This window comes from Montipora capricornis, chromosome 11, assembly GCF_036669925.1.
Source record: "Montipora capricornis isolate CH-2021 chromosome 11, ASM3666992v2, whole genome shotgun sequence".
NCBI lineage: Eukaryota > Metazoa > Cnidaria > Anthozoa > Scleractinia > Acroporidae > Montipora > Montipora capricornis.
The window spans coordinates 17053137-17065636 of record NC_090893.1 but is presented as its reverse complement, the minus strand read 5'-3'; the positions used below and the strand labels follow the sequence as shown (position 1 = coordinate 17065636).

The 12500-nt window shown below is 38.1% G+C and overlaps 1 protein-coding gene across 1 annotated transcript in view; it reads right to left on the bottom strand.

The window, feature by feature from the left end:
• LOC138024014 (bone morphogenetic protein 1 homolog) overlaps positions 1-12500 on the bottom strand; it is a 28034-nt gene that overhangs the window by 8118 nt on the left and 7416 nt on the right. The window contains exons 4-6 of the mRNA XM_068871105.1: positions 7468-7632; positions 5770-5794; positions 1457-1584 (exon numbers count right to left, since the gene is read on the bottom strand). Of these exons, the coding sequence (XP_068727206.1) occupies positions 1457-1584; positions 5770-5794; positions 7468-7632 (318 nt within the window). The remainder of the gene's footprint in view (positions 1-1456; positions 1585-5769; positions 5795-7467; positions 7633-12500) is intronic.

The following is a 12500-nucleotide window of genomic DNA, read 5'->3' as shown; positions in this document are numbered from 1 at the left end:
TTACAACAAATGTTCCCAAAATTTCTAGATCTCAAATCGTCTTCCGAACAGATATTTTCTGAAAATTGACGTTGGATGCCCCTAATAAATAATGACTACTGTAATTGCCTTATCATGGTTTACACTAATTTGCGAAACGACACGAAACGAAACGAAACAAAACCAACCGAAATACAGTAAGAATCGACCTAATCATTCATTAAAGCTAACCTTAGGTTTAATTGGGCAAAAATAGCAATGTCACCAAAATGGCCGACCAAAATTACTATTTTGCGAAACGCATTGAAATTTTCCAGGCATGTAAAGCCCTAATCGTTTACCAATGCTAACATTAGGCCTACAAACTTTTGTTTAAGCCTAATTAGGCCTAGGTTAGCTTTAATGAAAGCTTAGGATTATTTCTGTATCATTTCGCCTTGTTTTGTTTTACAAATTAGTGTAAGCCAATTTGAAGGTGATACTGGAAAGATACATGTGTCCTCTAGCATCTAGAGATAAAAGGGTCACTTTCTTGTGTGGGAAGATCTTTGTCCAGTTAAGACACAATAGCTTAGGTTAGGATTAATTTTCATCACACAGCTGACCTGTCCCCAGTTCACCAAGAGTAGATAATGGCACCTGCCAGAATAAGCATGACCCTGCAGATAGGCCCTAACAAAACTATACACTAAAATACTGAATTACCCAATGGATAGTGTTTTATTCAACAGATCACTCTCCCCTTACATTGTATCTCTAAACTTTGAGTAACTGAAGTCTGGCGCAACTCTGAATAACAGACGTCTGGCACAACTCCGAACAACCGAAGACTGGTGTATACATCACCAGATCCTGGTGAAAATCTTTTAAGGATTTTCAAGACCTTCAAGAATCTTCATGAAGATCTTTGAAGATCCTGATAAAGATCTTTAAGATCCTGAAAGATCCTTGAGGGTCCTTAAAGATTCTCATAGGATCTTTCAAGGATCCTAATAAAGTTCCTTTCTATGAGGATCCTTTTAAGATACTTGAAGGATTCTCATAAGATCTTTAAGGCCTCTGACTAAGTTCTTTTCGAGATCCCTCTGAAGATCCTTAAACATCCTCAAACAATCCTAGAGGATCTTTCAAGGATCCTAGTAAGATCACTATAAGAATCCTTCAAAGATCCTTGAAAGATCCTAATACGATCTTCAAGAATCTTTTCTGAAAGCCTTCTAAAAAAATTGTCAGCAGGCTCTTTGCATGATCCTCACAAGATCCTTAAAATGGCTTTGATGATCTTAACAAGTAGTTTTGGAAAATGAAGATCTTGAAAAGACTTTTTAAAGATCCTTCAAAGAGCTTTATCTTCAAGGGTCTTTGGCAGGTCTTTGAAGATCTTTACACATCCTCAAAGATCCTGTGAGGTTTTTCACCAGGGAAGCATTATATCAGTTATCAAATAAGATCTTGGGTAAACTAACTAGGAACTTACGCTTTGCTGTAGGTATTGGTGCTGGTGTTGGTAATGTTGTTGGCAATGGTGTTGGTAATGATGTTGACGTTGCTGTTGCCGTTGGTGGAGTTGTGACTGTGGATCCTATGTCCTCTATAGCTTTGCAACTACAGAATAAAATATTTAAAGTTTTATTACAGGAGCCCTGTCACTTTTAATATCTGTCATTTGATGACATTCAAAGCACAGCAAAATCTTCATGTACACCTATCATTAGGGTGCATTTGATGACTCAAACACAAGAACAACTTGTTGCATTCTCTGATAGATGTTTCAGAAGGATGCTACAATATTGGACAAAACTGATTTTGAAGGATATGCATGGACATCAAACCTATTCCTGACCGTAATCAAGAAAGGTTTTTCATGGGCCCAATCCCCCACATTCAATATTACTTCATCAGGGAATACCTGGACAGTGCATCAGAGCACTTTACAGCATTGGCATGGGAGGGGAGGGGGGAGGGGTTGTTTGCACGTGATCACACCAAGATGCTTGATATTTTTCTCAACAGTTTTCTCCATGATTGTAAGAGTTACATCTGAGGATGAAGTGAGATAATAATTATACCGTCATATGCAGCCTTTTCAAACAACCCTCTTGAGGAAGAATACACTGTGCCTGACAGGTTTGATTCCTAAAGAAACTGGTGCTGTGTTATTGGGTGGGTAAAACACAAGAGTTAACCCTACCTCAGAACAATTTGATGATGGGCTAACCCTTAAATTGTATATGAGAGATTTTTTTAAATTTGTTTGACTGAATGTACCCATTGTCCTGATAACCACAAAAAAAACTTGATTTTGATTTTTCTTCCCCTATTTTGAGCCATTAAAAGACGCAGCATTTCACTTCCAGTGGGGTACAAAACCGCGCGAGTACAGAAGGGGGACTGGAGATGATTGTGACAACATCTCGGGAACGCTTGTGTTTGTGGTAGTACACTTTATTAGTGCACTACACCCTATGCCATCGGGGCTGTCTGAGTGAGCGAGTGATTGAGTGAGTGAAGGAAAGATTTGTAGGCCTACATCGCGTGCATGATTTACAAAAGTAATGTACGGTTTTCTTGAATTACAACAATTGATGTTTGTTTGCAGCCCAGGTTGTCGCCTTTTTCCTTTCTTGATTTTCTTAATGAAAAGAGAATGACAACTGTTTGAGTACATTATTGTCAAATTAAATTCTCAAATGTCTTAAGGCGGCTTGAAAGCGTTTTTCGTTGCGATAGTGTTTGTGAAACGAAAGATACCAAAGAAGGATATTTCAGTGTAGGCAAACAGTACTATAAATATCTTTGCAACTCTATTGTTGGGTAATACTTTAAGGGGACTTACGACGTCAAATAAGTTACCATGGCAACACACCAGGTCTACAAAAAGGCCCTCTAACTTTCAGTTTTTGAAGATTAACTGAGTTGGTGACCTACCGTTTTTATTTCTTTGTTGGAAATCTCCCTAAATTCTTTAACGTCTTAGTGAGTATGACAAAAAGTTATCCAGTAGAATTTAAGATACATCGAAAAAGGGCGTTTTATAGTTTTCAGTAAATTGTACTAGATAACTTTCCCCGAAACTTTTTTTGCTTGAAGTGCCATTGTGAATGATACGTGAACGCAATGCAGCACACGCAAGGATTGCAAAAAAAATAAAGATGGCTTCAATACAACAATCATTATTTGCTCAATGCTTCCGCTATCTGTACTATTTTTCCTCATAATTGAACAAAGTGTTTTGATAGTTTTAGTGTTTTATAGAGAAATTTATGTTTGAAAAGGTAACGATGCGAAGAACTCCGCAATTCGCAGATTTTTCTTTGTTATCGAACCTCGAGAGAACCGCAAAAGAACCCAATTTAATGCAGCGCATGCGTAGTAAGGAAAAAAATTGGGATTAAATGTGGAAGTGCTTTCTCCGAAATAAGCCTATTTCTCGAGAACCACTCGTTAGAATTGAATGAAATTTGGCACGGAAATACTTTACGAAAGAAGTAACCGGAGTATTGAAAAAATTTTGAACTTTAACAGAGGAAATTCTAGATATTCCAGTGAACCTTCAACAAGGCATAATTAAAGATCTCTTTGTCAAATTATTATTAAAATAGTGCTAATTTGTGAGCATCGTTACAAGCTTGTTGCATTCGAATTATAAAGAAAATCTAACGACCAGATTTTCTACAAATAAAGAAAACCGATTTTAACGGCCTGTTTATATTTATTCCTGTTGCCATGGCAACGGCATAAACGTCAGCTTAACTATCAAAAAACCGAAGTTCGTGTTGTTAACTTGCTTGCTACCAGTTTTGGCGACCAAAGGATGGAGGGTTTTAGTGAAAAAGGTAATGAAACATAGGTATCAAAAACTGTGTTCAGCTACCTTAAGGACATTTTCCACATTGATTTTGTTTTCATTTCTCGCCTGAAGTTAGGTCATAAATTGCTTATTCCAAAAATTAAGACAAATTGGGGCGTCACCGACTTTGTTTCTGAGAAAAAGGCAAGGGAAAAATGTCCTAATTTCGATAGATGGGTCATCATAACGAGTTGTAGCGTCATCTACTTATCCGTCGAAAATCGGAATAATATGTTAGAGTGAAGGTTTCCGTGCACAGAAATATAGGAGCGGGTTTTTTAGATAATCGTATGCCGCTGGGGATGGCGTAAACAGTAGAGTTAATCCTCAACAAGCATTTTCGCAAGCGCTACCCGTTGTAACCGCTTCCGGAATTCAGGACACAAGGAAATAAGAATTTAAAAAAGAACTTCTTACATTGTGATTTTTTCATTTGATTATATTTTGTAGAATTTAAGAAGAGTAAGTGACTCATGTCTCAAAAAATAGGGGTCACCGATGATCCAAACGAGTAAAATCATGTGATGTTGCGAAGCTCTTAGAGAACTTCGTTTGTCACGTTCTAGCGTGACCTGTCGGGGAAGGACTAGAACCCAAGACAGGATCGATCAATGAAAGGTTTCTGTAAAAGAAACATTCTCAAGCATAGCAACGAAGTTTCAAGCAAGCCTCATCTTTATTTGCTTAGTGCTTCGTGTCATATCTCTGCATTGCCATCATGCTCATCTTCAGGAGTGTGGTTTTTGTAAAATATAATCTCTGGTTGTTTCCTCGTAGGTCTGCACTATTCAAGTGGACGATTCAGCTCTATTTTCATGAAAGTAAAGAAAAAGAACGCATTCATTTTGAACTAAGAAGTTCGTCGTGTAATAAAAACATTTTAAAAAACTCAACCCCATTAAATTTACGCAACGTCGCTGACTAAAACCAACCTTCCTCGAGTTTTCAAAACTTTCAGCCACTACTCGATTAGCTACCTTTTCCAGACCTTTTCCAGCCTCCCGCTCCTTTTTCTTGAACGTTTCATGATGAATTGGAAAGAAATGTGCCATTTCTTTGCCTGCCTTTTGTCGCCATAAGATCTTAAGTATGGCATGCAGTAATGCGTTACAGTCGCGTTAACTGCGCACTACAAGTTGCGCACAAACAATTAGCGCTAACGTCCTTAAATCAGAATCACTCTTTTCACGTCTACGGAGATCGTCACGCAAGCTCACATTCCACAGACATTCTGCAGGTCAAATAAACAAGAAAAAAATTCACCAGTCGACCATAAAATTTTTACTCTCAAAGACCAGGTCAACTTCTCTGCCTGCATTTAAAAAAAGTCAACCGTAATTTCCTTGCAACGGAAAGAAAAACGATAGAAAACTATTCTTATCTTTATCATTGCGATCGATCAGCAAAAAATGTAGATTGCATCAGCTTTGTTTGTGTTGAAATTCCCAGAGCTCTGTGCTCAAAAATTTTGTCCACTGTTAGAAAAGACAAGCTCTTCTGAATTAAACAAAACAATAACACATCGCAACTTACTTTTCACATAATTATGTCCAAATCTTTTAGTCATCGAGTGTACATGTAAGTGAACGTTCGGCAACACTACTTTAATAAATTTAATTTTGCTGATTGGTAAACATGTAGATTATGTCTCGGCTAGTCTGGGTCTGTTGATTTCACTGATAGCCTCTGTCTTCTCTTGTAATTTATTCACGATACCATGGCAGGGGACCTCTACGGCACTTGAATGACCTTTGAAGAAACACAGACACTATCCCAGGAAAGAGAAGTGTCCCAACCACACCAGTTTTAAAGTGAGTGAGTAAAGTCATTTGCACAGAAGATGGCATTTGCAACACTACACAAGCCTGGTCGAGGACTCGGAGTTGTCATTGTCCTCACTGATACATCAATTAATAAAATTAATAACTATTTTTACCTACCCAGATTCTTCTGATCCCACGATGCCTGTAACAAAATTTTTCCATAATGTTAACAACAAATTGCTCTGAAAGTCTAAAGGTATTCACATATTATACAAGACAGAACAAGTAATACTTCAACGGGCCATGAACAACATAAAAGAAATATATACCACAAAAGGAAAGAGAAGTATGGATGTACACAAATGAACACGATAGCAACGGATTGCATTTGGGTAATCTTGAAAAACGTCAGCCCGATATTTCTTTTTAGATAAACGCTGTTTTTGCTCAAATCACCTTGTCTGTAATGTGATGATAATTTTATCAGTAAAGGATTCCCACATTACCATTTCAAAGTTTTAAACTCGTGATAAACTCAAGATGTCCCCTTAAAACACCCTAAAATAGGGAGGGGTACGTGTAGTTCTGTTGAGCTGCAAATGTAACAGAACTACAACTTCAACAATATAATAAGCTTCTCTAAGTTAGGGCTTACTTAGCGTCTTCTTTGAGACTTGTTTAGATGAGCTGAGCTGTCGTACATTTTAAGATCATGAGGCCTGATCACAACCGAAGAATGTTTTGGTTAAACAGTGTTTTGATGAGAATGCTTTCTTGAAGGTGGTTATATACTAAGGACGGCACTTGTTGAAAGACAATTTTCAATCGAGCGAATTCAGTTAAAGTTCACGTCAGGGGGAGACTTATTAAAACAGAGTTTTGCTGGCACCTATACTCAGTGGAAGGGAGCTCCGTATGGAAAAAAACTGTGCCAAGGGTCTTGAGTACTTATGACACAAAGACGAAGGCTGAGGGTCCTACTCAAGTACCAAGATTGATAAATAACTTATTTTCTTCTGTTCGTTTGAAAGCCATCACTTTGTTAAAGGTTTCTTCCTCCTGGATAGCAAAGTTCACTTTCACTATGTACACTCTCTACTCAATCCATTTTCTTTGGAGTTTATATACTCCTTACGTACTTGTCAACTCATGATCAGGAAGTGAATAAAGGGGGCAGATTCTAAAAAAACTGTGGTGCTGCGTCGGTGGGGAAGAAGTAGACAAAATTTTGGTTTTATGAACGGAGTCGATAATGTAAATTCATCTTCCAAATCGGCACCCTTAATCCCCACGGTATTAACGAACGCTTTTCATTTAACTAATGTATTCCTGTTTTTCACGTTGCCATGTTACCACCAATAGCGTAGCTCCTACTCTACTATAAAAACTACACACAACCCATAATTCCTCGATTCGCTCTGACGAAGGGCTAACGCTCGAATTTACGTCAGCTTTTAGAATCCCTGTACGGTGGTCAATTTACATTATCAACTCCATTGATAAAACCAAATTTTTTGTGTAACTCAGGAAGCGGTTTACGAGTAACTGTTTCCACTGTTTGTAAACTTTCATAACAATTTTAATTTGCTGCATTTAATGGTGCAAAAAAATTTTGGACTATGGCCTGTATCTAAAAAAGCTGGACTGGTGATGTGCACCCTACTAGCCAATCAGATTCCAGCTCCCAGAGACGCTTCAGAAAAAAAATAAAAAGCATTTATTTATCAATATCTGAAGCATCCTTCTTCCAGAGAGTTCTGGAAGTACCGGTAACAAGATTTTTGAAATGCAGAGCCTAATTTAGTATAAAGATTTTTTTTAATTAACCAACCGACATGCTTACAGAAAAAAAAAATTCTATATAATGTATATCACCTTGGGAGTACGTAGCATAGCCAATAACAGCTCCTGTGCCCTCTTTAACCAAATTAGCTTCAAATTTTATTTGCAAAGTTTTCACATCCCTGACAGTGAAATATCGAATGTCGGGCATTTCACAGATCCTTCTCCTGGTTAAACTACTGCCCTCAGTGGTGTTACCTTGAAGAGAAAACATGACAATGATTTTTTTGGTCATTTTAGGGTCTCTAAAGTAAAACACAAGTGGTTTAATTTGGGCAAGTCCAACATCGTCAACAAATTCTTAGCTCAACAAATAAGTAATGACACATTGATTGTTCCTTTAGCCACTAGTCCAAGATCCCAATGACCAAAAATGTTAACCCACAGTGTTGATTTGCTTAATCAGGTGCCAAACTTCATCAACCAATAATAGTTTTTGGTCCACATTGTTGGTTTGTTTAGTGATGTGTCCAACATCATCAACCACTAAGTATGTTGACCTTAATGTTACCACAATGATTGTTCCTTCAGTCGCTAGTCCAACATCCCAACAAATTATTTTTAATTAATGCTGAATCGAGCTCACATTGTTAGTTTGTTTAACCATGTGTCAAACCTCACCAACCCATGATAATAGTGGCCCACACTGTTAGCCGCCCAACATCATCAATAGCAATGATGTTGGTCCAACATTGCTGGTTCATTTTGCCACATGTCCAACACCGCGAATAAATAATTACGTTGGCCAAACATTATCAGTTTAAAGCCCTGCCCAAACTATCGAACAAAGTAGGATTCAACGCTCCAACTTCGATCCAACATTGTTCGACCGTTTGGCCACCCATGTTGGAGGATGTTAGTCTAATATATTTTCTTCAATCAAGTGTTGGATGGAGTTTGCTTTTGACCAAACATTGCGACCAACAATTCTACTCGACGCGACAATGTTGCAGTGTTTTGCTGCTCTTCCAATAAAGTTGGAATCGAGTCACGTTCGCGATGCTAGCCAATGGGGAGTTTAAGATCTACGACGCAACGGCAACGAAAACGTCACAAATTTTGCATATTTAATTAGCAAAAACAATAGCTTTGCACGCTCTGTACGTTCCTCCTTAATTTTTTGTGCATTTCTTTCACGTTTTCGGCAAATCTGCGACGTGAAATGACCAATTCTCGACTTTTACGGAGAACGTGAACAAAAGGCAACGAATTTGAATTTTCCGTCGTATATTCAATACCGCATCTCCTAATTCAGTTCCTAGAAAATTACACTAGGTTTTAGAAGTTAGACAAGCCGACATAATGACGAAAAAGATTAATAAACCTGAACTTGCAATTTTAAATGACGTTTTCCTCACCGTCGCGTCGCAGATCTTAAACTCCCTAATAAGGAGTTTAAGCACACGACATTTTTGGGCCGCGGACGGCAACCGATAGTAAACATTTCACATGCCAGGAGGTAGTGTCTCCCGCATTTTTAACCTAATCATCTCTAATGGAGGAAAGATACTTAGCAACATAAAAGTGATAGTGACAAGACCGGCTAAATAGGAAAACAGCTCACTTCCGGTTTCCGTGCGCGGCTCAAAAACGTCCCGTGCTTAAACTCCCTAATCACGAATCGCTATCTTAATTTCAAGCCTACAACCCTGGACGAAAGTGTTGGGAAGGTAGTGTCACTTTTGAGATAGCCCCACCCTCCCCCTTATCAATGTTGGATTTTGCACCAAACAAAATGGTGACTTGTCTTCCAACACTGAATATGGGGGGACGGGGGGGGAGGCACAAGAGCATGCTCTTTCCCAAATAGTACAGCCAATAGTTAGAAAAATCGAATTAGGTGTGAGGTGAAGTAATGCGCGCAACCTTCCCAACAACTTTGGATTGTCTGAAAAAGGTCGAAGTGCTATAAGCGCGATTTTCTAAACCTGGTTCAATCAATCAATCAACTTTATTTAAACACGGTAATGGCTCAGCAAGCTGGTTTTCAGACATGCCGTGTAAGAATTACAAAGTATAAATGCTAAAAAATTACAAGAATTTCAAGATATAAATGTTAAAACGACTAATGAACTAGGTATAACTTAGCGCTAAATATCATATAATGGCAAAGAAATTTAAACAATAGTGATAGTTAGTAACAAGCATAATTTACTATATAATAATACGAACAAGCCATGTAAAAATGTGCCCTAGCGAGGTAAAATGTGTCCTATGATATCGCACATTTAAAGCTTGCAAGATCCCTTATCTCACGTATTTGATTTGACAGTTGGTTCCAAGCGTTTGCACCTCGATAAGAAAAAGAACGTTTTAGAAAATTCGTTTTAGGTAGCGGTAATTGGAAGTCATAGTTCGAACCCCTCAAATTATAATTGTGAACTTCTGAGATTCTATGAAAATACTCCTGGAGATACGTTGGACAATTGTTATTGAATACTTTAAACATCGTAATTAACAAGTGCCTTTTCTCTCTTTCTTCTAAGTTTGACCACTCTAGAGAATTTAGCACTGCTGTTGATCGAATAGAGTAATCAGCCCTAGTAATAATCCGTGCTGCTCTATTTTGTAACTTTTGTAATTTGTCAGCACGTGTTTTGGAGCAGTCACTCCATACAACATCACAATAATCAAAATAAGGTTGTACAAGTGAATAGTAAATTGTCTTAAGAGTCTCTTGATTGTCAGTTAATTTTCTAGCTAAATACAACATTCGCAAGCCATTCGAGACTTTAGATTCCTTTAAACAAAAAACTCGAAGAAGTGGCAACACATTTGGATTTCGATGTTTTTTGTTCAAGTTATTGCTGAAATCAGGCTCAAATAAGGTCGATTGCGATCTATATATTTCTTTTCGGTAATCTCGCAAATGATAATGTGGAATGTTTACGAAACGAATAAGAATAATTCCTAGCGAGCCGTACCATGTCTCCATTTGCTGTTGTTAGATATGCAAAATTTACCATAAATACGTGTTAGATTTTGCTAGGAAGCATTTGCTGAAACAGCGAACACTATAGTTAAGCTTGCAATGGGTAGTTTGCCGTGAATATATTGAACGTATGACAAGACCTTAATATTTTACGACAGTATGTGCCAAAGTAATAGACATTAAGGGTACAACTGCATCAAGGTTCTTTTCAATAAAATACATTTTAAATCGGGTCACACATTTTGTTGGTTACACTACTAAGAACATCACTATATTGAGTAGATACACATACACTGTACAATGTATCTGCATATAAGCCAAACAAAGCACAAATAAATATATGTTATTTGCCAGCTGGGAGGTCTGGTATAGCGAAAAACTGTGACTACGGTCACAGTTTTTTTATATGCGGACCAACCCTTAGCTGGTAAATAAGTTATTAATTTTTTTCCTCTCTCTCTCCCTTCCTCTCTGAAATCACTTTTTTTAATTGTTGACTCATACAGCGCTTGCTAGCAAATGTAGTATTAAAGCGACTTACAAACTGAACATTTCAAAGAGAAATATTTGAGTGTGAACACGGCTAAACTATTCCTCTATTCCGCGCTCAGGAAGCAGGGCTGGCGCAGCGATTCGATATTCCAGCGTTTTATGTCCTACTGTACCTTTTAGGGTTTCTGAATCCATTAAGATCTCCATGTTCCAATTCAAAATAAATCATCACATCTTAAACCCTGTGACAAGTTATTTAGACAGTGCTTGAAATTATCAGTCGTTCACTTGTCCCAGACGACCAGAAAATTTACCGAGAGACCAGTTCTTGGTAAAATGAAAAGCCTGGGCAACCCAACCAAAAAATTAAAACAGTCAACTCTCTCTAAGACGGACACCATCGGGACCGGCCTCAGCTGTCCGTCTTACAGAGGTGTCCGGCTTAAAAGGAGTCGACGTAGCATGACCCCAGGAATTTTGAGATAATAACGCTGTACCTGTGTACAGTGAATACACGTCCGTTTAAAGTTTGTTTTAAGTTATTTACTTGAACGAAACCTACCTGTTTTAGTTATTTTTTAACGGGACAATGACTGATTTAATTTTAACTTGTACTGTATGTATTAAACGTCTGGTGTTAAAAAGAGTCATGTACAATTTTTCTTCCCTAAATCGTAATTTGCTGTCACATTCAGCACCTCACAAGTGTCCGTTGTCAGTCTTATGGAGGTGTCCGTCTTATAGAGAGTTTGGTTATGGTAAAATGACTAAGAAACGGCCAGGACAGGACCAGGACCAGCACCAGCACCAGGTGTCCGTCTTATAGAGGTGTCCGTCTTACAGAGATGTCCGTTGAGAGAGAGAAAATATATTACAGTCGAACCTCGATTATCCGGACCTCGATTATCCGGACTTTATCTCTGGCCCAATTTTGTCATGAATATTTATTAGTCATGATCAAGATCCGTAGCCATATTCTTTTTAAAACTACAGCGTTGAAAAGTGCAGTACACGCGAGTTTGTTTCGCTTTCAAAAAGCAAAAAAAAGCAGCGCTCGCACACGTCGAAACTAAGGAACCACTTTCGAATGAGTTCTGATTGGCTTAGAGTTGCTTTGTTGCTAAGTGAAATTTCAACTTCTATTGGCTCGTTCGGCGAACAAGCTACACTACGTCACGAATGTTTATTCACGATCATCATGTCCTTGAAGCGTAAGAGATCCGTTCTTTCGGTAAAAGATAAACAGGCTAGAATTTTGCGATTAAAGAAAGAAGAAAAAGGAACCAATTTGTCAGCTGAATATGCCGTTAGTAAACGGCAGATATCTGATATCCCCAAGAGCAAGGAAAAGATCATGACGTTTGCCGACACGTGTAAAGGTATTCACAACGGACAGTGAAGATGAAGACCGTCTTGTTTTCCAAACGATTTGTAAATGTTTTGTTTCACGATTAAATGTCGCTTTCTTAATTTAATCAGTCTTTGTTCCTCATTAATATTCATATTCTCGATTATCCGGACCCTCGATTATGCGGACTATTTCGTCTAGTCCCAACGAGTCCGGATAATCGAGGTTCGACTGTACCTAGAATTACTGCATGCAGCACCCGACTCATTTGTTGGTTTTCTATTGTCAATGTCC